Source organism: Saimiri boliviensis, chromosome 14 (genome assembly GCF_048565385.1).
Source record: "Saimiri boliviensis isolate mSaiBol1 chromosome 14, mSaiBol1.pri, whole genome shotgun sequence".
Lineage (NCBI taxonomy): Eukaryota > Metazoa > Chordata > Mammalia > Primates > Cebidae > Saimiri > Saimiri boliviensis.
The window spans coordinates 75,723,351-75,747,671 of record NC_133462.1 but is presented as its reverse complement, the minus strand read 5'-3'; the positions used below and the strand labels follow the sequence as shown (position 1 = coordinate 75,747,671).

Here is a 24,321-nt window from a genome sequence, read left to right as displayed (position 1 = left end):
CAGGTGATCAGGCTCGGTTGGTCCCACCCCTCCACCCCCAACAACAACGAAAACAAAAACAGTAATTGGAAACCCTCTGGGTTGAGCCCTTCAAACCAAGCACAGCTGAACCCGGACGGTCCGGCTCCGTGGGGGAGGGGCTTCCGCCATTACTGAGACTCTCCACCGCTACGGAGGCAGGCTGCCGTTGCCGAGGCAACCCGCCGTTGCCGAGGCAACCTGCCACAACAGAGAGAGTCCGCCATAACAGAGGCGGGGCCACCATTGCCCAGACAGTTCTAACTACGCCCATATAAAAAGGACTACAGGGAAGAGCTCAGGGCAGCTGGGCGGAGCCCACAGCAGCTCAGCAAAGCCCCTGCGGGCAGGCAGAGGCTAGGCGTGCTGCTACCTGGACGGGTCAGACCTGAAAGAAAAATCAAAAAAGGCAGTAGTGCAACGGAAACTCATAAAGCTCCAACTCCCTGGGACAGAGACAGACAACAGGTGGATAAACCCACAAAAATGGGTAGAAACCAGCGTAAAAAGGATGAAAACTCCCGAAACCAGAACACCTCTCCTCCTAAAAGTGATCACAACTCCTCACCAGCAAGGGAACCAGACCGGATGGAGAAGGAGGGTGATGAAATGACAGAATCAGACTTCAGAAGATGGGTAGTAAGAAACTACAATGAGCTAAAAGAACATGTTCTAACCCATCGCAAAGAAAATAGGAACCTTGAAAAAAGATTGGACGAACTGCTGACGAGAATGGACAGCATAGAGAGGAGAATAAGTGAATTGATGGAGCTGAAAAACGCAACACGAGAACTTCGTGAAGCATGCACAAGCTTCAACAGCCGAATTGACCAAGCAGAAGAAAGGATATCAGAGGTCGAAGACCAACTCAATGAAATAAAAAGAGAAGGCAAGAACAGAGAAAAAAGCGCAAAAAGGAATGAACAAAATCTTCAAGAAATGTGGGACTATGTGAAAAGACCTAATCTACGTCTGATAGGTGTACCTGAATGTGATGAAGAGAATGAATCCAAGCTGGAAAATACTCTTCAGGATATTATCCAGGAAAACTTCCCTAACCTAGCAAGGCAGACCAATATTCAAATCCAGGAAATACAGAGAACACCACAGAGATATTCCTCAAGAAGAGCAACCCCAAGGCACATAATCGTCAGATTCACCAGGGTTGAAATGAAAGAGAAAATGCTAAGGGCAGCCAGAGAGAAAGGTCGGGTTACCCACAAAGGGAAGCCCATTAGACTCACAGCAGATCTCTCAGCAGAAACCCTACAAGCCAGAAGAGACTGGGGGCCAATATTCAACATCCTTAAAGAAAAGAACTTTCAACCCAGAATCTCCTATCCAGCCAAACTCAGCTTCATAAGTGAAGGAAAAATAAAATCCTTTGTGAACAAGCAAGCACTCAGAGATTTCATCACCACCAAACCTGCTCTACAAGAACTCCTGAAAGAGGCTCTACACATATAAAGGAACAACCAGTACCAGCCACTCCAAAAACACACCAAATGGTAAAAAAGCAGCAACACAATCAAGAATCTGCATCAACTAACCAACAAAACAGCCAGGTAGCATCAAAATGACAGCATCAAATTCACACATAACAATACTATCCCTAAATGTCAATGGACTAAATGCCCCAATCAAAAGACACAGACTGGCAAATTGGATAAAAAGCCAAAACCCATCAGTGTGCTGTATCCAGGAAACCCATCTTACATGCAAGGATACACAAAGGCTCAAAATAAAGGGATGGAGGAAGATCTACCAAGCAAATGGAGAGCAAAAAAAGGCAGGAGTTGCAATTCTCATCTCTGATAAAATAGACTTTAAAGCAACAAAGATCAAAAGAGACAAAGAAGGACATTACATAATGGTAAAAGGATCACTGCAACAAGAAGAGCTAACGATCCTAAATATATATGCACCCAATACAGGAGCACCCAGATACATAAGGCAAGTTCTTAATGACTTACAAAGAGACTTAGACTCCCACACAATAATAGTGGGAGACTTTAACACCCCATTGTCAATATTAGACAGATCAACCAGACAGAAAATCAACAAGGATATCCAGGACCTGAACACAGACCTGGAACGAGCAAACCTAATAGACATTTACAGAACTCTCCACCCCAAATCCACAGAATATACATTCTTCTCAGCACCACATCACACCTACTCTAAAATTGACCACATAATTGGCAATAAATCACTCCTCAGCAAATGCAAAAGAACAGAAATCATAACAAACAGTCTCTCAGACCACAGTGCAATCGAGTTAGAACTCAGAATGCAGAAACTAACTCAGAACCGCACAGCTTCATGGAAACTGAACAACTTGCTCTTGAATGTTGACTGGATAAACAATGAAATGAAGGCAGAAATAAAGTTGTTCTTCGAAACCAATGAGAACGAAGACACAACATACCAGAATCTCTGGGACACATTTAAAGCAGTCTCTAGAGGAAAATATATAGCAATGAGTGCCCACATGAGAAGAAAGGAGAGATCTAAAATTGACACCCTATCATCAAAATTGAAAGAGCTAGAGGAGCAAGATCAAAAAAACTCAAAACCTAGCAGAAGACAGGAAATAACTAAGATCAGAGCAGAACTGAAGGAAATAGAGACACAAAAAACTCTTCAAAAAATCAATAAATCCAGGAGCTGTTTTTTTGAAAAGATCAACAAAATAGACAGACCACTAGCCAGATTAATAAAAAAGAAAAGAGAGAATAACCAAATTGATGCAATAAAAAACGATAAAGGGGATATCACCACAGATTCCACAGAAATCCAAACCATCATCAGAGATTATTACAAACAACTCTATGCACATAAACTAGTAAACCTGGAAGAAATGGATAAATTCCTGGACACCTGCAACCTCCCAAGCCTAAACCTGGAAGAAGCCGAAACCCTGAATAGACCAATAACATGGTCTGAAGTCGAGGCAGCAATAAAGAGCCTACCACCCAAAAAAAGCCCAGGTCCAGATGGGTTCACAGCTGAATTCTACCAGGCATACAAGGAGGAGCTGATACCATTCCTTCTGAAACTATTCCAGACAATCCAAAAAGAGGGAATCCTTCCCAAATCATTTTACGAGACAAACATCATCCTGATACCAAAACCCGGCAGAGACTCAACAAGAAAAGAAAATTTCAGGCCAATATCCATGATGAACATAGATGCAAAAATCTTCAATAAAATACTGGCAAACCGATTGCAACAGCATATCAAAAAGCTCATCCACCATGATCAAGTAGGATTCATCCCGGGGATGCAAGGCTGGTTCAACATACGCAAGTCCATAAACGTAATTCACCACATAAACAGAACCAAAGACAAAAACCACATGATTATCTCGATTGATGCAGAGAAGGCTTTTGACAAAATTCAACAACCCTTTATGCTAAAAACCCTCAATAAACTAGGTATTGACGGAACGTATCTCAAAACAATAAAAGCTATTTACGACAAACCAACAGCCAATATCATACTGAATGGGCAAAAACTGGAAGCATTCCCTTTGAAATCTGGCACTAGACAAGGATGCCCTCTCTCACCACTCCTATTCAATATAGTACTGGAAGTTCTAGCCAGAGCAATCAGGCAAGAAAAAGAAATAAAGGGTATCCAAATTGGAAAGGAGGAAATCAAATTGTCTCTATTTGCAGATGACATGATTGTATATCTGGAAGACCCCATCATCTCAGCCCAAAATCTCCTGAAACTGATAAACAACTTCAGCAAAGTCTCAGGATACAAAATCAACGTGCAAAAATCACAAGCATTCCTTTACACCAGTAATAGACTTCAAGAGAGCCAAATCAAGAACGAACTGCCATTCACAATTGCTACAAAGAGAATAAAGTACCTAGGAATACAACTAACAAGGAACGTAAAGGACCTCTTCAAGGAGAACTACAAGCCATTGCTCAACGAAATAAGAGAGGATACAAACAGATGGAGAAACATTCCATGTTCATGGTTAGGAAGAATCAACATCGTGAAAATGGCCATACTGCCCAAAGTAATTTACAGATTCAATGCTATTCCCATCAAGCTACCAATGACCTTCTTCACAGAACTGGAAAAAAACACCTTAAACTTCATATGGAACCAAAAGAGAGCCCGCATAGCCAAGTCAATTCTAAGCAAAAAGAACAAAGCGGGAGGCATCACACTACCGGACTTCAAACTATACTACAAGGCTACAGTAATCAAAACAGCATGGTACTGGTACCAAAACAGAGATATAGACCAATGGAACAGAACAGAGGCCTCAGAGGAAATACAACATACCCACAACCATCTGATCTTCGACAAACCTGACAAAAACAAGCAATGGGGAAAGGACTCCCTGTTTAATAAATGGTGTTGGGAAAACTGGCTAGCCATGTGCAGAAAGCAGAAACAGGACCCCTTCCTGACACCTTACACCAAAATTAACTCCAGATGGATTAAAGACTTAAACATCAGACCTAATACCATAAAAACCTTAGAAGAAAATCTAGGCAAAACCATTCAGGACATAGGTGTAGGCAAGGACTTCATGACCAAAACGCCAAAAGCAATGGCAACAAAAGCCAAAATAGACAAATGGGACCTAATCAAACTCCACAGCTTCTGCACGGCAAAAGAAACAGTCAGCAGAGTGAATCGGCAACCAACAGAATGGGAAAAAATTTTTGCAGCCTACCCATCTGACAAGGGGCTGATATCCAGAATTTACAAAGAACTAAAGCAGATCTACAAGAAAAAAACAAACAAGCCCATTCAAAAATGGGCAAAGGATATGAACAGATACTTTACAAAAGAAGACATACAGGAGGCCAACAAACATATGAAAAAATGCTCATCATCACTGGTCATCAGAGAAATGCAAATCAAAACCACATTGAGATACCATCTCACACCAGTTAGAATGGCGATCATTAAAAAATCGGGAAACAACAGATGCTGGAGAGGATGTGGAGAAATAGGAACACTTTTACACTGTTGGTGGGAATGTAAATTAATTCAACCATTGTGGAAGACAGTGTGGCGATTCCTCAAGGACCTAAAAATAGAAATCCCATTTGACCCAGCAATCCCATTACTGGGTATATATCCAAAGGATTATAAATCATTCTACTACAAGGACACGTGCACACGAATGTTCATTGCAGCACTGTTTACAATAGCAAAGACCTGGAACCAACCCAAATGCCCAACGATGATAGACTGGATAGGGAAAATGTGGTACATATACACCATGGAATATTATGCAGCCATCAAAAACGATGAGTTCACGTCCTTTATAGGGACATGGATGAACCTGGAAACCATCATTCTCAGCAAACTGACACAAGAGCAGAAAATCAAACACCGTATATTCTCGCTCATAGGCGGGTGTTGAACAATGAGAACACATGGACACAGGGAGGGGAGCACTACACACTGGGGTCTGTTGGGGGGAAATGGGGGAGGGGCGGGGGGTGGGGAGGTGGGAAGCGATAGCATGGGGAGAAATGACAGATACAGGTGAGGGGACGGAAGGCAGCAAAGCACACTGCCATGTGTGTACCTATGCAACAATCTTGCATGTTCATCACATGTACCCCAAAACCTAAAATGCAATAAAAAAAAAAGAAAAAAAAAAAAAAAAGACTAACAGAGGCTGGGCAGTGGCTCATGCCTGTAATCCCAGCACTCTGGGAGGCTGAAATGGGTAGATCGCCTGAGGTCAGGAGTTCAAGGTCACCCTGGCCAACATGGCAAAACCCTGTCTCTACGAAAAATACAAAAATTAGCTGGGTGTAGTGGCACATGCCTGTAATCTCAGCTACTCAGGAGGCTGAGACAGGAGAATGCCTTGCACCTGGGAGGTGGAGGTTGCGGTGAGCCGAGATTGTGCCACTGCACTCCAGCCTGGGTGACAGAGCAAAACTCTGTCTTAAAACAAAACAAAACAAAACACAGAGAACAACATCAACAAAAAAACCCCACAAAAACCCCACTCAAAGGTCAGCAACCTCAAAGATCAAAGGTAGATAAGCCCACAAAGATGAGAAAGAATCAATGCAAAAACACTGACAACTCAAAAAGTGTGCCTCTCCTCCTCCAAATGATTGCAACAGAACTGTGCTAAGGCTGAGATGAATTGTCAGAAATAAGGCTTTAAAAGGTGGGTAATAACGAATTTCACTGAGTTAAAGGAGCATGTTCTAACCCAATTCAAAGAATTACCCACCAAATTCAAAGAATTATAATAAAACAATACAGGAGCTGATAGCTGGAATAGCCAATTTAGAGTGGAACATAAATGACCAAATGGAGTGGAAAAACACAAGAAATTCACAATGCAATCACAAGTATCAGTAGCAGAATAGACCAAGTGGAGGAAAGAATCACAGATCCTGAAGACTATCTTTCTGAAATAAGACAGGTGGAAAGAATAATTAAAAAAGAATGATAATGAAAAAAACCACTGAGAATTACAGGATTATGGAAAGAGACCGAAACTATGACTGACTGGGGTACCTGAAACAGATGGGAAGAATGGAACCAAGTTAGAAGATATACTTCAGCATATCTTTCATTTTGAGCATGGAAAACCTGATGATTATGTGTCATGGGGGTTGATCTTCTCATGGAGTATCTTACTGGGGTTCTCTGCATTTTCTGAATTTGAATGTTGGCCTATGTTGCTAGGTTGGAGAAGTTCTCCCGGATGATATGCTGAAGTATGTCATTCTTTTTTCATTATAAGAGGCTCAAAATAAAGGGAGGGATAGGGGAAAATTTACCAAGCAAATGGAAAACAGATAAAAAGCCGGAGTAGCAACCCTAGTGTCTAACAAAGCAGATTTTGAACCAACAAAGATTGAAAAAGACAAAGAAGGGCATTACATAATGGTGAAGTGTTCAATTCCACAAGAGCTAACTACCCTAAATATATATGCACTCAATACAGGAGCACCTAGATTCAGAAAGCAAGTTCTTAGAGACCTACAAAGAGATTTAGTCTCCCACACAATAACAGTGGGAGACTTTAACACCCCTCTGACAATATTAGACAGATTATTGAGACAGAAAATTAACAAAGATATTTAGAACCTAAACTTGACCAAATGGACCTAATAGACATCTATAGAACTCTTTACCCCCAAACAACAGAATATATATTCTTCTCATAGCTATACAACATTTACTCTAAAATTGGTCACGTAATAGGATTACATAATAGGAGTGATCACTCTCCTCTGCAAATGCAAAAGACCTGGAATCATAACAGTCTCTCAGACCACAGCACAATCAAATTAGAACTCAAGATTAAGAAACCCACTCAAAATCACACAAATACATATAAATTGAACAACCTGCTTCTGAATGACTCTTGGGGAAATAATAAAATAAAGGCAAAAATCAACAGGTTCTTTGAAACTAATGAGAACAAAGAAACAACATAACAGAATGTCTGGGCCACAGCTAAAGCAGTGTTAAGAGGGAAATTTATAGGCCTAAATGACCACATCAAAAACACAGAAAGATCTCAAGTTAACAACTTAACAGTTTAACTAAAAGAACTAGGGAATCAAGAGCAAAGAAATCCCAAAGCTAGCAGAAGACAAGAAATAACCAAGATCATAGTTGAGTTGAAGGAGATAGAGACATGGGAAACCCTTAAAGGAAATCAGCAAATCCAGGAGTCATTTCTTTGAAAGAAATTAAAATAGATAGACCATTCACTAGGCTAATAAAGACAAAAAGGGAAGAATAAAATAAACACAGAAAGAAATGATGAGACCCCACAGAAATACAAACAGGAAATAGACCATATCCTGGACAAATACACCCTTCTAAGACTGAACCAGGAAAAAATCAAATCCCTGAATAGACAAATAATGAGTTGTGAAATTGAAGCAGTAATAAACAGCCTACAAACCAAAAAAATTCCAAGACCAGATGGATTCACATCTGAATACTACCAGAGGTACAAAGAGGAGCTGGTACCATTTCTACTGAAACTATTCAAAAAAATTGAAGAGGAAGAACTCCTTCTTAACTCATTCTATGAGGCCAGCATCATCCTGAAACCAAAGCCTAGCAGAGACACAACAAAAAAAGAAAACTTCAAGCCATTATCCCTGATGAACATCGATGCTAAAATCCTCAATAAAATACTGGCAAATCAAATCCAGCAGCACATCAAAAAGCTTATTCACCAGAAACAAGTTGGCTTTATTACCAGAATGCAAGATTGGTTCAACATATGCAAATCAATAAATGTCATTCATCACGTAAACAGAACTAAAGACAAAAACCACACGATTATCTCAATAGATAGAGAAAAGGCCTTTGATAAAATTCAACATTCCTTTACATTAAAAACTCTCAATAAACTAAGTATTGGAGGACCATTCCTCAAAATAAGAAAAGCTATATATGACAAACCCACAGCCAATATCACACCGAAAGGGCAAAAGCTGGAAGCATTCCCTTTGAAAACTGGCACAAAACAAAGATGTCCTCTCTCACCACTCCTGTTCAACATAGTATTGGAAACTCTGGCCAGGGCAATTAGGCAAGAGGAAGAAATAAAGAGTATTCAAACAGCAAGAGAGGAAGTCAAATTATCTTTGTTTGCAGATGACATAATCCTATATTTAGAAAACCCCATCATCTCTGCCCAAAAGTTTCTTAAGCTCATAAGCAACATCAGCAATGTTTCAGGATATAAAATCAATGTGCCAAAATTGCTAGCATTCCTATACACCACCACCAAGCAAGCAGAGAGCCAAATCACAAATGAACACCCATTCACAACTGCTACAAAAATAATAAAATACCTAGAAATTACAGCTAACAAGAACCTCTTCAAGAACTACAAACCACTGCTCAAGGAAATCAGACGGATATAAACTAATGAAAAAACATTCCATGCTCATGGATAGGAAGAATCAGTATTGTAAAAATAGCCATACTGCCTATAGCAATTTATACATTCAATTCTATTCCCATTAAAATACCACTGACATTCTTCACTGAATTAGAAAAACTATTTTAAAATTCTATGGAACCAAAAAAGAGCCCAGATAGCCAAGTCAATACTAAGCAAAAATAACAAATCTGGAAGCATCATACTACCTGACTTCAAACTATACTACAAGGCTACAGTGAGCAAAACAGCATGGTACTGGTACAGAAACAGACACGTAGACCAATGGAACAGAATAAAGAACCCAGAAATAGAACCTCACATCTATAGCCATTTGGTCTTCCACAAACCTGACCAAAACAAGCAATGGGGAAAGGATTTCCTATTTAATAAATGGTGGTTGGAGAATGCTAGCCAAATGTGGGAAACTGAAGCTGGAACTCTTCCTTACACTATATACCAAAATGAACTCAAGGTAGAGTGAAGGCTTAAATCTAAAACCCAAAACTATAAAAATCCTAGAAGAAAATCTAGGCAATACCATTCAGGGTATATGCATGGGCAAAGACTTCATGACAAAATTCCAAAAGCAATTGCAACAAAATCAAAAATTGACAAATGATATCTAATCAAACTAAAGCACTTCTGTACAGCAAAAGAAACTATCATCAGAGTGAACAGACAGCCTACAGAATCGGAGAAAAGTTTTACAATCTCTCTGACAAAAATCTAATATCTAGAATTTATAAGAAACTTAACCATATTTACAAGAGAAAAAAAACTCCATTAAAAAGTGGGCAAAGAACATGAACAGATAGTTCTCAAAAAAAGACATATATGCAACCAACACACGTTTGAAAAATGCTCAACATTACTAATCATTAGAAAAATGCAAGTCAAAACTACAATAAGAGACCATCTCACACTAATCAGAATGGCTACTGTTAAAAAGTCAAAAAACAGATGCTGGTGAGGTTGTGGAGAAAGGGGAACATTTATACACTGTTGGAGGGAATGTACATCAATTTAGCCATTGTGGGAGACAGTGTGGTGATTCCTCAAAGACCTAGAGGCAGAAATACCATTTGATCCAGCAATCCCATTACAGCGTACATACACAAAAAATATAAATCATCCTATTATAGATACATGCACACATGTATGTTCACTGCAGCACTATTCACAATAGCAAAGACATGGAATAAACATAAAGGCCCACCAATAATAGAGTGGATAAAAAAAAAATGTGGTACATATACACCGTGGAATACTATGCAGCCATAAAAAATGAGATCATGTCCTTTGCAGGAACATGGATGGATCTGGAAGCCGTTGTCCTCAGCAAACTAATGCAGGAACAGAAAACCAAACACTTATACGTTTTTACTTATAAATGGGAGCTGAATGATGAAAACACATAGATACTTGGGGTGGTGGGTGGTGGGAACAATACACACTGGGGCCTGCTGGGGGAGCAGAGGGAGGAAGAGCATCAGGAAGAATAGTTAATGGATGCCAGGCTTAAGGCCTAGGTGATGAGATGATCTATGCAGCAAACCACACGTTTACCTATGTAACAAACTTGCACATCCTGCACATGTACCTCTGAACTTAAAACAAAGTTGATGAAAAAAACTTGGTAATGGTACCTCCTGGCAATATGGCTTCTATCTTCATCATTCCAGAAAACTACTATTGACAGATATAATATAGTTTACGGATCTCTGTAGAATCTTTAAACTAAAAATGATGACCACTCACTTTTTAAAATGATTACTCAGTTTTTCTAGAGAAGAACAAAAACAAAAACATATCTTTCTTCCTCTTTAGCTTTCATGACAACTCTCATAATTTTTTTTTCTTTTTTGGCCACTCTTTTTCTGTCTTTTTCCCTATTCCTTAGATGGTTATGTTTTCTTGGGTCTTTCCTTGTCTTTCTTCTCTTATTCTACACATGCTGTTAGAGGAAATTTTACCACTCCATGGCCCCAACTACACTTCTCAAAAGAACTGCCAATTTTTGTTTTATTGAAATCACAACTTCCTAGTATTCCCTCTCTCTTATGAGACCCAGAAAAAATAATAATTCGCTTTAGCAAATATGCATGTAGTAGGCAGATTAATGGTTCTCTGCAAAGATATTTATTTTCTAATTCCAAGAACCTGTGAATATGTCACCATAAATACCAGAAGTGACTTTTCAGATGGAATTGAATTAAATTAAGAAAATTGAACTAGAGAGATTATTCTGGATTATCTGGGTTGGTCAAATGTATCCATAAAACACATGTATCCATAAAACTGTATAACTTTTTCCACCTGTGAGCAGAGGGAGCTGTGACTACTGAAGAATAGTCAGAGAGATGCAACATTGCTGACTATGAAAATGGAGGAAGGGGCTGTGAGCCAAAGAATGCCAGTGGCCTCTGGAAGCTGAAAAAGGCAAAGAAACAGATTTTCCCCAAGAGCCTCTAGAAAGGAACACAGCTTTGCTGACACCTTGATCTTAGCTCACAGAGACCTGTGGGATAGCCTTCTAACCTACTGAACTGTAAGATTATAAAGCTGTGTTGTTTTAAGCCACCAAGTTTTTAGTAACTTTTAATAACAGCAGTAGAAAACTAATGCAATACAATATAGTGACGTCCTTAAGAAAACAGTTTTACTTTCATTCAAAATTGTATTATGAAGATTTTTTAAACTATAGTGAATTTGAAGGAATTATACAATGAAAACTTATATATCCACCACCTATATTCTACCATTAATTTTTTGCTGTATTTGTCATGAATCTACCCATCTACCCATCTCATGCATTTCAAAGTAAGCTACAGATACCAGTACGCTTCATAATGATTTATTTTCTAAATTGTTGCTTTCTTGGCAATGTAGCCACAAACTAAATACTTATACAGGCATATCTTTTTGTATTGTGCTTCATTTTATTGCACTGCACAAATATTGTATTTTTTTCAAATTGAAGATTTGTGGCAACCCTGCATTAAGCAAGTCTATCAGTGTCAGTTTTCCAATAGCATGTGTTCACTTCATGTCCTCTGCGTCACATTTTGGTAATTTTCAGAGTATTTCCAGTATTTTCATTATTATATCTGTTATGGTGACCTGTGATTAATGATCTTGGATGTTACTATTGTAATTGTTTGGGAGGACCACAAATGATGCCCATGTAAGACAGCAAACTTAATTGATAAATGTTATTCTTCAGTAGTCACAGCTCCCTCTGCTCACAGTGTCTTGTCTCCTTCACCAAATAGCCATTCCCCCTTCTCTCTCCTTCTTGGGTTTCCCCTAATCCCTGAGACAAAACAATACTGAATTTAGGCCAACGAATAACCTTACAATGGCCTCTAAGTGTTCAAGTAAAAAGAAGTGTTGCACATCCTTCTTTTAAAATTAAAAGCTAGAGGTGATCAAGCTTAATAAGGAATACATGCTAAAAGCCAAAACAGGCAGAAAGCCAGGCTTCTTCTGCCAAACAGTCAAGTTGTGGAGGCAAAGGAAACATTCTTGAAGAAAATTAAAAGTGCAACTCCTGTGAACATGCTAATGATAAGAAAGCAAAACGGCCTTACTGCTGAGATGGAGAAAATTTTAGTGGTCTGGATAGAAGATCAAACCAGTCACAACATTCCCTTAAGACAAGGCCTAATCCAGAGCAAGGTCCTATTTTCAATTCTGTGAAGGCTGAGAGAGAGATAAGAAACACTTCAGAAGAAAAGTTTGAAGCTAGCAGAAGTTGGCTCATGAGGTTTCAGGAAAGAAGTTGTCTCAGTAACATAAAAGTGCAAAGGTAAGTAGCAAGTGCTGATGTGGAAGCTGCAGTAAGTTATCCAGAAGACCTAGGTAACATAATTGATGACAGTGGATACACTGAAAAACAGATTTTCAAGGCAGATGAAATAGTCTTCTATTGGAAGAAAAGAAAGTAATCCAAGACGTTTGTAGTTGGAGAGGAGAAGTCATTACCTGGCTTCAAAGCTTAAAATGACAGGCTGATTCTCTTGTTAGAGGCTAATGCAGCTTATGACTCTAAATTGAAGCCAATGCTCACTTACCATTTTGAAAATCTTAGGACCCTTAAGAATTATGATAAATCTACTCTGCCTGTGCTCTATAAATGGAACAACAAAGTCTGGATGACAGCACTCTGTTTCCAGCATGGTTTACTGAATATTTTGACCCCACCCTTGGAGCCTATTGTTCAGAAAAAAAGATTCCTTTCAAAACATTACCTAAATATCTCCATCAGACCACAGTACAATCAAATTAGAACTCAAGATTAAGAAATCCACTCAAAATCACACAAATACATATAAATTGAACAACATGCTTCTGAATGACTCTTGGGTAAATAATAAAGGCAAAAATCAACAGGTTCTTTGAAACTAATGAGAACCAAGAGACAACATACCAGATGTCACTGCTCATTAACAACACATTCAATTGCCCAAGAGTTCTGATGGAGATGTACAAGGAGATTAATGTTTTCACGCCTTTTAACAAAACATCCCTTCTGCAGGCCATCAGTCAAGGAGTACTTCTGACTTTCCAGTCTTATTATTTAAGAAGTTAATTTAAAAAAAAAGAAATTAATTTCATAAGGCTATATCTTCCAAAGATAGTGATTCCTCTGATGGATCTAGGAAAAGTAAATAGAAAACCTTCTGGAAAGGATTCACCATCCTAGATGCCCATTAAGAACATTTGTAGTTCATGGAAGAAGGTCAAAATAGCCACATTAATGGGACTTTGAAAAAAGTTGATTCCAACTCTCATGAATGACTTTAAGGGGTTCAAGACTTCAGTGGAAGTAACTAGATGTGGTAGAAGTAGCAAGAGAACTAGAATTAGAAGTGGGGACTGAAGATATGATGGAATTGCTGCAATCTCAGAATAAAGCTTGAATGGAAGACAAGTTACCTCTTATGGATAAGCAAAGTAGTTTCTCGAGATGGAATCTACTCCTAATGAATTTGCTGTGAACATTACTGAAATGACATAAAAGGATTTAGGATACTACATAAACTTAGTTGATAAAGCAGTGGCAGAATTTGAGATAACTGACTTCAATTTCAGGAGAATTTCCATTGTGGGTAAAGTGCTTGCAGAAAGGACTGTATGCTACAAAAAAATCTTCTGTGAAAGGAAGAGTCAAGCCATGTAGCAAACTTCATTGTTATCCAATTTTAAGAAATTGCCAAACCTTCAGCAACTACCACCCTGATCAGTCAGCAATCATCAAAATCTAGGCAACACTCTCTACCAGCAAAAAGATTATGACTTGCTGAAGGCTCAGATGACTGTTAGCATCTTTTAGCAATAAAGTATTTTTAATTAAGGCATGCACATTTTTGAGACATGATGCTATTGCAGTTAATAGACTACAGGAGGCCAGGCATTGTGGCTCACATTGTGGCTCACTCTTGTAATCCTAGCACTTTGGGAGGCTAAGGTAGGTGGATCACCTGACGTGAGGAGTACAAGACCAGCCTGACAGAGGCAAAATCCTGTCTCTATTAAAAATACAAAAATTAGCTGGGTGTGGTGGCATGCACCTGTAGTCCCAGCTACTCTGGAGGCTGAGGCAGCAGAATTACTTGAACCTAGGAGGTGGAGGTTGCAGTGAGCTGAGATCATGCCACTGCATTCCTGCCTGCATAACAACAACAACAACAACAAAAGATAGTGTAAATATAACTTTTATATGCCCTGGGGAAAAAATTTATATGACTCACTTTATTGCAATATCCTCTTTATTGCAGTGGTCTGAAATTAAACCTGTAATATCACTGAGGTGTGCCTGTATACATACATCAAAGCAGCATTAACTTACCACAGTAAGTACCACTTGTCCTGGATGAGATAACACCCATAGGGAAAACATCTGGCAGTTCCAGTCTTCAATCCCTTGGCTTACAAATCTATAAATTAAAAAAATGTATGTTATTTATACCTAATCACTGATTGTGGCCATTTAATGATCAAGCATGATGTGGTCACAGGGGTGTTTTCCTTTGAGATCTCTGATTTCTTTGTTCTTATGTAGAACATCAGACCAAATAAAGGTAACAGAGTCTTAATCCGTGCATAATGCATATTACTTAAATTCGTCTTTGAAATTATCTGTACTTTTAAAATAAAGCCATTGAGTTTCTGAGGTGGTAAAAATACATACAAAGAGATGATACATTATCAGCTCTGAATTGCTAATAGTATTTATGAAAAAATCTACATCAAAATCATTTCTAGCTTTGCGCAGTGGCAGTATCATAGCCAATGAGGTTTATCCAAGGAGCGATTATTGCTAATTGAAAACTTTTCCCAATACCTCGACATGATGACTTGAAATATAGTTGGCACTGGGAATTTTTGACAGTCTCTATGGAGACTGAACAAAAAAAAAAAAGAAAGAAAGGAGAAAAAAGGAAGAAAAAAATCATTTTTACAAAATGGAATACTGGGCTAAAACCACCAGATGAGTTTTAACAGTAAAGCCTTGTTATTTAGCATCTAAAATTAAGTATAACAGATAGAATAGGATCTACGAAAAATATCCAGAGAATTTTAAGACAAATGTTAATATGCACCAATAGTATAGGTTTCAATGTTGTTATGGCATTTTTTTTTTCCATACGGGTCAATGACACATTTTTTTTTTCTAATCATTGATACCAAATCTCTTAGAAATTCTCAACACTAAATTTCATTTATTTTCTTCTAATTTGGCTTTCTTTTTATGTATCACTCTAAAATTGATTTAGAATGTATTTAAACATTTGAAATAAAGTACTGAATCTTTTAATTTTGTTGTGCTTACAAATGGTATCTATTTTGTTTCCTTATTTATCATTGCTGCTGAGAAGAAATATGTGTATAACAATTTTTATACATTTTAAAGCAGTATCAATGGGAAATATCTCTTCCATCAATTACAAATAATTTTTATTTTATTAAATACCTTTGGCATTTAATTTTATTCTCAAACACTTTTTGTTTGCAGTTCCATGAAAAATCCTTGACTTTTATTCATAACTTTTTTGTCATATTGCTATACATATCTCAAACAACATACAGTTACATTTGTCTTTTGACAAAATCTTTCAGTGAAGATCTTACTCCACATTTGCATTGATATACTATAAATATATGGAATATTTAAATATTTAAAATATGCTGAACTAGAGGCACAGTAGAGTGTCACAAGTAATTCATGACTTCCAAGAGATATGGGAAGAAAATTCATTCACTAAAAGGCAAGTTACTCACAGACTAGGTCCTTCTGCATGGCCTGCTTGTCAGTTGCAATCACAGCAGGCAGGCTGTTGTAGTTAGAAACTAGCATTTGCTTTTAGAAGAGGGCCTCACCAGTATAAACATGAAAGGATAACCAAGAATGACCAGATACTTTAGAAAAACTAGTGTTCTCAAAAAGAACACAAGTCCCTAACCAGACAAAACTATAATAAAGCAATAATATCAAAGGAGAGAGAAGTAAACTTTAAAATAATTACTTCTTCAATTCTAAGACACAGTTATTTTTCTACATTTTAATCTTTTTAAAATCAGGAAGCATCTTATAATTAATGGTGGCTGACAATCACTCAGACTTGTGGGACATATGACTTAGGAGTACAATAATCTTCTATTGGTGTTTTCTAGTAAGATAAAGTACTACCAAAGATCTGTTACATCTGATGAATGTACTTGTACATTCTCTTTAGAAAAAAAAATTATTTATTTATTTATTTATTTATTTATTTATTTATTTGAGATAGAATCTCACTCTGTCACCTAGGCTGGATGGAGTGCGGTGGCATAATCTCAGCTCACTGTAACCTCCACCTGCCAAGTTCAATGGATTCTCCTGCCTCAGCCTCCCAAGTAGCTAAGACTACAGATATGCACCACCATGCCCAGTTAATGTTTGTATTTTTAGTAGAGACTAAAGTCTCTACTAAACAACATGTTGGCCAGGCTGGTCTGAAACTCCTGACCTCAGGTGTTCTGTCTGCCTTGGCATCCCCAAAAAAGGGGTAAATTCTATCATTTGTGATAACATGGATAACCCTAGAGGACATTATATATGCTAAGTGAAATAAGCCAGGCCAAGAAAGACAAATATTGGATGACCTCATTTACATATGGAATCTAAAAAACATTCTCTATTTGCAAAAGTAGAGAGTAGAATGGTGTTAATCAGAGGGTGAAAGTGGGGAGGGATGGGGAAAGGGGAGAAATTTGTCTAAGGATACAAAGTTTCAATTACATAGGAGGAGTAAGTTTCAGCAATCTACTGTACAGTAGGTCACTATAGTTTATGATAATGTATTGTATGTTTACCATAGCTAAAACTGTAAATTTGAAATGTTTTCATTATGAAAAATAAGTATGTGAACCAGAGTATATTAATTAGCTTTAACCAATCATTCTACATTGTATACATGTATCAAAAATCACAGTGTATGCCATAATATAATTATGATTTCTCAATTATAAATTAAAAATAAATTAAATCTCTTTAAAACTGCAAACTGAATAGGATGGAATATCTTTAATTTGATAAGGTGTATATTCCAGATACCTATGCATCATAGTCAAACACTAGAAGCTTTTCCAATAAAATTGAGAACAAAAAAGGATGCTGTCAGTTGTACTTTTTAATGTTATATAAAATTTGCATCTAAAACAACATGAAAAAATGGCATTTAAAGAGAATTACAAAGGAAGAGATAGGACTATCATTATTAGCAAATGATACAATTGTCTAACCAGAAAAATTCCAGGACAACAAATGAAAAACTGGTTGTCTTTTTTACTTAAATGCCCAGATTCATTTTTTTCAGGGTTTCCTGCCTATAGAAGTCTCTCTCACATATAACATCTGGTCCTTATCATATCACCCCAGGGTAAGATTGAAACTGCACTGGCAAAAATTATAACTTAGGAAATTATGACAGTGATAACTAACTTCATCTTGATTCTTACTTTTAAACTGTCCTTGTTCATTCCTGGGTGTAGGCTGAACTAACTTTGGGAAGGATTTTAGTTTATAGTTTGATTCTGAAACAAAACTGTTAACAACCCTTTCCTGTAAAGACCCCTGTCTTGCCTGGGAACCAGTCTGCCTTTGTAGGACTAACAAATTAGCTACAATATTAGAAATTATGGTTTAAGGGTCATGTAGCCTCTTGCTACAAGAGTCTGAACCTCCCAAAATTGTTCCTGGGAATAACATAACTATTGTTAAAACTAAGGTCAGTGCTTGAGATATTTTGCGTATCCTGTACTTGTTCGATCAGCTTACACCACTCAATTTGGTAGTCTGGTTCAACAAGTTCTGGGATCCCAACCAGGAACAGAATACAGCAAGAAACCTCACTTTGACCCCACTATGATTCCATCTCCAACCTGACCAATTAGCACTCCCCACTTCCCCAGCTCCTGCGTGCCAAATTACCCTTAAAACTCTGATCCCCAAATCCTCGGGAGACTGATTTGAGTAATAATAAAACTCTGGTCTCTCACACAGCTGGCTCTCTGTGAATTAGTCTTTTTCCATTCAAATTCCCCCATCCTGATAAACTGCCTCTGTCTAGGCAGCAGGCAAGACGAACCAACTGGGTGGTTACAAGAATTGAGGACAAGGAGAGCCAGAATGGTTATTTATGTAAGTAAATAATAATCTCTGTGCTAGAAACCTTGTATTGGCCTTCAATAATAATATTAACAACTATAGATATGAAAACCTAAAAGTCAATAGTCTTTCTATAGCCAACAATGAATCATTAGAAACACAACATAACACTTCAAGTCAAATTAGTTTTGAAAGTTCACACTCAGGTTTTTTCCTTGATTCTAAACAGATGCAATGATAGACTTAAATATGGCAAGGAGAACATTAGAAAGACCCAATCAAATAAACAATCCTAGGAAGTAAAAGTAGTACCAAAATGCAAGGTAGTGAGGTGTGCTAAAACTGGAGCCCTACTGAGCAGAGTTCAGATCCTGGCCAGCTTTGTGATACAATACAGTTGAATCTGAACGTACACAAAACTATCTGAAGCTTGTCCATGTAAACACTCTCAAACTGACAGTTACACTGTAAAAATGATTATTTGGTCATCATGTGTCATCATGTTCCATCAAAACTCATTTCATAAGAGATTTGACTCCATATTCTTTTCTGGATATTTCTCGCTTAGAAGAGTAGGTAAGTGAGTTTTTAAAAATGTGTCTATACATGTAAAACATATAATTTTAGGATTTGAAAATTGTACTTACTTTTTTAGCACATCGAACATGCTTTTTTCTACATTTACCAGCCACTGTTCTACAGCACTTCTTACACGAATTTTCCTAAAAATTGTTTCAAAAATAATATCATGAATTATTTTTTAATTCGTATTTCAGTCCTTTAACAAGTCTGTAGACTAAATTTTCTACATACTTTAATAATATTCAGGAGCCAAAGGACTACTATTGCCTTTTGGTTTTTCTAGGTCTTAATTTGGAAAACTATGCAGAAAACACATGAAAGTGCTTTAGGAAATTCTGATATCGAAATAATGAATTTACACAATAAATAAGTTTCATGTAAAATGGTATTTACAACATAAACAAATTGTGCTACTAAACAGTTTTGGAGTTCTCATTGGATCTTTTTTAAATTTTACCTAATAAATGGTAGTTATTATTAACTTATATTCAGTTTAAGCTCATATCACATTCTGTTATATACCAATTATTAACATTTTAATATGGCACTTCTAACTAAGATACTTGCATTTTAAAAATTAGACTGTAAGTTCTGGGGTACATGTGCAGGTTGTGCAGGTTTGTTACATAGGTATACACATGCCATGGTGGTTTGCTACATCTATCCCCCCATCACCTATATTCGGTATTTCTCCTAATGTTATCTCCCCCAATCTTCCCACCCCCTACTATTCCTTCTCTAGTCCCCCCACCTCCCAACAGGCCCCAGTGTGTGATGTTCCCCTCCCTGTGTCCATGTGGTCTCACTGTTCAACACCCACTTATGAATGAGAACATGTGGTATTTGGTTTTCGTTCTTGTGTCAGATTGCTGAGAATGATGGTTTCCAGAGTCATCCATGCTCCTGCAAAGGACATAAACTCATCCTTTTTTATGGCTGCATAGTATTCCATGGTGTATATGTGTCACGTTTTCTTTATCCAGTCTATCTTTGATGGGCATTTGGGTTGGTTCCAAGTCTTTGCTATTGTAAACAGTGCTGCAATGAACATACATGTGCATGTGTCTTTATAGTAGGATGATTTATAATCCTTTCGGTATATGCCCAGTAATGGGATTGCTTGATCAAATGTTATTTCTATTTCTAGATCCTTGAGGAATCACTACACTGTCTTTTACAATGGTATTTTTTTTTTTTTTTTTTTTTTTTTTTTTTGAGATGGAGTTTCGCTCATTACCCAGGCTGGAGTGCAGTGGCACGATTTCGGCTCACCGCAACCTCCGCCTCCTGGGTTCAAGCAATTCTCCTGCCTCAGCCTCCTGAGTAGCTGGGATTACAGGCACGTGCCACCATGCCCAGCTAATGTTTTGTATTTTTAGTAGAGACAGGGTTTCACCATGTTGACCAGGATGGTCTCGATCTCTCGACCTCGTGATCCACACGCCTCGGCCTCCCAATTTTTTTTTTTTTTTTTTTTTTTTTTTTTTTTTTTTTTTTTAGAGAGACAGTCTCGTTCTGTCGCCCAAGCTGGAGTCTGGAGTGCAATGGTGTGACCTTGAGTCATTGCAATCTCTGCCTCCTTGGTTCAAGTGATTCTCCTGCCTCTGCCTCCTGAGTAGCTGGGATTACAGGTGCCTGCCACGATACTCAGCTAATTTTTGTATTCTTAGTAGAGACAGGGTTTCACCATGTTAGTCAGGCTGGTCTCAAACTCCTGACCTCAGGTAATTCACCCGCCACAGCCTCTCAAAGTGCTGGGATTACAGGTGTTAGCCACCATGCCTGGCCTTCCTCACTGGGTCTTTTGAACAGAAAGGTTGCATTAGGGATTTTGGTAAATAAGAAGTGTTGGGCACAGCATTTAAAAAAAATCGTTTTACGGCTGGGTGCAGTGGCTCACGCCTGTAATACCAACACTTTGGGAGGCTGAGGCGGGTGGATTACCTGAGGTCAGGAGTTCGAGATCAGCCTGACCAACATGGAGAAACCCCATCTCTACTAAAAATACAAAATTAGCTGGGCCTGGTGGTGCATGCCCGTAATCCTGGCTACCTGGGAGGCTGAGGCAGAGGAATCACTTTAAGCCAGAAGGTGGAGGTTGTGGTGAGATGAGATTGTGCCACTGCACTCCAGCCTGGGCAACAAGAACGAAACTCCTCAAAAAAAAAAAAAAAAAAAATCATTTTATATCAGGACCACTTGCCAAAGGTTAGGGAGCCCCTGCTGGGGCTGGCAAATTGAACCAGTGTAATGGAAGGACCTGGCTTGTCATTATTTCCTGGAAGCAGACCATAATGAAACTAGAGATCAGCGGAAGCAGTAGTGGGAATAGCATCAACAACTCCAAATAGGAAATTTTCTTCTTATCTACATTCATATAATAAAACCAAAAAGGGAGAAAGCACTAAAAAGAGAATAGGAAACTTAAGGCAGAGTTTAATGACAAAGCAAAATGTAAGTGCAAATTAGAATGCACCCAGGAGTTTAAAGATTACTTTCTCAACTTTTAAAAGCAAAGTTGAGATTATGTTTTGTAGGCAACATGGAAAGGCAAAAGTATATTTGCATAAGGATATAATCTTTGAAGAAAGAGCTTGCTTAGCCAACTTTTATGATATATCAAAAATTTAAAAGCAGAGATTTTAAATAATGAGATTGTATGGAATCTAAACAGTTTATAACATTTATCATACTTAGGCAGCACGAGACCTTCCCCTTCAGCAGATATTAGCATTTTTACAGAAGGAGGGCCAACGTCTTCTTTCCATATCAATAATTGTTTTATATTTTCAAAACATTTTACAAGATGAGGCTGTGAACCAGAAACAAATGTCAGTAACAGTATTGAATTGTGATCTGAATATCGCTAAGACAATATTGCTGAGCAGAGTTATTACCTGTACAGACTCAGGATTTGTGCTATCGGCTAGAATATCAAGAAGTTCGGCATTGCTGAGAAAGTAAAATCTTGGGAAAATTAATCTTTTAACTTCAAGGTAATCCTGTCCAGAACCAAAAGAAATGCAATTCAGAATATATATTTAATCATGATATTAATTACATCCTCATTTTGACCTATACTTACCAACAAAAGCCACAATATTAGTTATACTATTTATAGTATCAGTCAAAATAACATTCCACACTTAACAAAAGTGACAAATTGCTTAAAAAAAAGTTTAATAAACTAAACTAAAACAAATAAAACCCAAACCAAAATAAACAAGAAAACCCCACCCTTAAACACACATACATGACTTTATTCCTGATCAATAATAAAGTACTGTATTTTGGTATGCTCAACATTGCTTTCCCATACTTCTGATTTTCTGCTCTTATTTCCCTATAGGTAGAGTTATATACTAAGTGACCATATCATAGATACGTTCTTTACATTCTACTGTACAGAGAATTTCTACATTTCTCATGCCTTTCTACAACTTAGAGAAATCAACACCAGTCGTAATCCTTTCCTTCTTTTAAGAGGAAGAGATACCCATTAACTTATACCAGACTAAGATAATCTTGATTTATTTATTACTCTCTTGTAACTTCAATCTCTCCCTTGCAATAGACCGCCCCCTAAATTTCTCTTATTATAACAATATATGGAGCCCTCCATTTCCCTTTGTTCCCTTTGTCTACTTGTCTGTCTTTTCTCCACAAAACCCTTGAAAAGAACTTGTGAAGTCAGATTCTTTATATCTGACTTCTTGTGTTCTGCCACCTGGTCCTGACTATTAACAAATTTACTGGGAGATTTTCAGTCTTCATGTTACATGATATTTTTATAGCATTTTATTCTGTTGACTCTGACCTTTATTTTGACTTCTGAAATTTCACTCTCTTCCATCCTTAAGTTACATCTTATTATTTTCCATGAAGAGTCTCTCTTTGACCCATACATCTTAATGCTGACATCTGTTGAGTTACATCCTCATCACTTGTCTTGCTCATTATGCTCTTCCTGAGCTATTTGATACAGACATACTTGCTCTTCAGCTCAGATCACTTCTCTCTGACCCATATCTACATACCCAATTACTAACTGAAGATGTTTACTTGAATGTTCTGTATTAGATTTTCAATATGAACCAACATATCTAGGCATAATCCGGACCTCTTCCTTTTATTCTCTATTTCCTATCTGATGCTCCAAGCTCTACTTTCTTTCATCTTTACCATGGCCTTACTTTAGCCCCTAATATATCTAATCTTTTAACTGATTTCTAAAAATTTATTCTCATTGCCCCCAATCCACTCTATGCTGCTCTCTAGAAAGATATTTCCGATTTAATTATTTCGCTCTCCTATTTAAAATCCTTCAGTGGCTACTCATGAAAGTGGTATCAAGGTCCTTCACCCTCTGATCTCTCTCTGGAGAATGTCATCTCTCACCACTTCCATATTTGCAGCCTGTTTCATCTGTACCATCTTGCTCACAAATCCAGGATGCGCCATACTTGCTCATGGCTGCGTGTCTTTGTACTTTTTACCTTTGCCTAAAATACTCTTCCCACCTACACATCCGATTCCTCTAATCTAACTCTTCTACCTAACACCTATATTTCTTTGAAGACACAGGCCAGTTATCATTGCCCTAGGCTGGGTTAATTGCTCCTCTTTGATATGGTCATACCATTCAACCTGTCTTAGCAAACACTGCACCGTAATATCTCTTTCCTTTTTTGTTTCCTAAAATAGATTTTGAGTTCTGTAATAGAAGGGAATACATCTTTTACCTTTGTAGTAACAGCACATAGCAGCAGTGCCTGATACAAAATAGGTGCTCAACACATGAATAAATGGAAAACTACTGGTTTGTTATGATCCCAAGTAATAGCCCAAAGATGTGCTGGAAATATTTGGAAGGCTTATCTCAAAGATGACTTGGTAAACTGGTCATTATTAACCAGAATCAATCTGGTTGCAGCCCCTTATGCTAGCTCCAGAGTGCGGATTTCAATAGAAGAAATCTGCCCTATATGGGCAGATAATTTTGCACAGGCTGTGATTGCCTACAATTGTTTTGGAGAACTCATCACAACCACGGTTACTTGTGTTCAGCCAGGACAAGCAATTAATGCCTGAATAAAAATCTTGGTTCATGAAGTCAATAGGTACACCACAAATCTCAAAT

The 24,321-nt window shown here is 37.7% G+C and overlaps 1 protein-coding gene and 1 non-coding gene across 2 annotated transcripts in view; one reads left to right on the top strand and one right to left on the bottom strand.

Annotated features, from left to right (window-relative positions):
* Window positions 1–24,321, bottom strand: part of DNAH14 (dynein axonemal heavy chain 14) — a 376,422-nt gene that overhangs the window by 211,124 nt on the left and 140,977 nt on the right. Inside the window, exons 24-27 of the mRNA XM_074385260.1 lie at window positions 22,079–22,183; window positions 21,875–21,993; window positions 19,247–19,321; window positions 14,799–14,886 (exon numbers count right to left, since the gene is read on the bottom strand). Coding sequence (XP_074241361.1) covers window positions 14,799–14,886; window positions 19,247–19,321; window positions 21,875–21,993; window positions 22,079–22,183 — 387 coding nt within the window. The remainder of the gene's footprint in view (window positions 1–14,798; window positions 14,887–19,246; window positions 19,322–21,874; window positions 21,994–22,078; window positions 22,184–24,321) is intronic.
* LOC120362100 (U4 spliceosomal RNA) lies at window positions 15,213–15,353 on the top strand. The gene has a single exon (XR_005578097.1). It is a non-coding gene; the product is annotated as a U4 spliceosomal RNA (small nuclear RNA).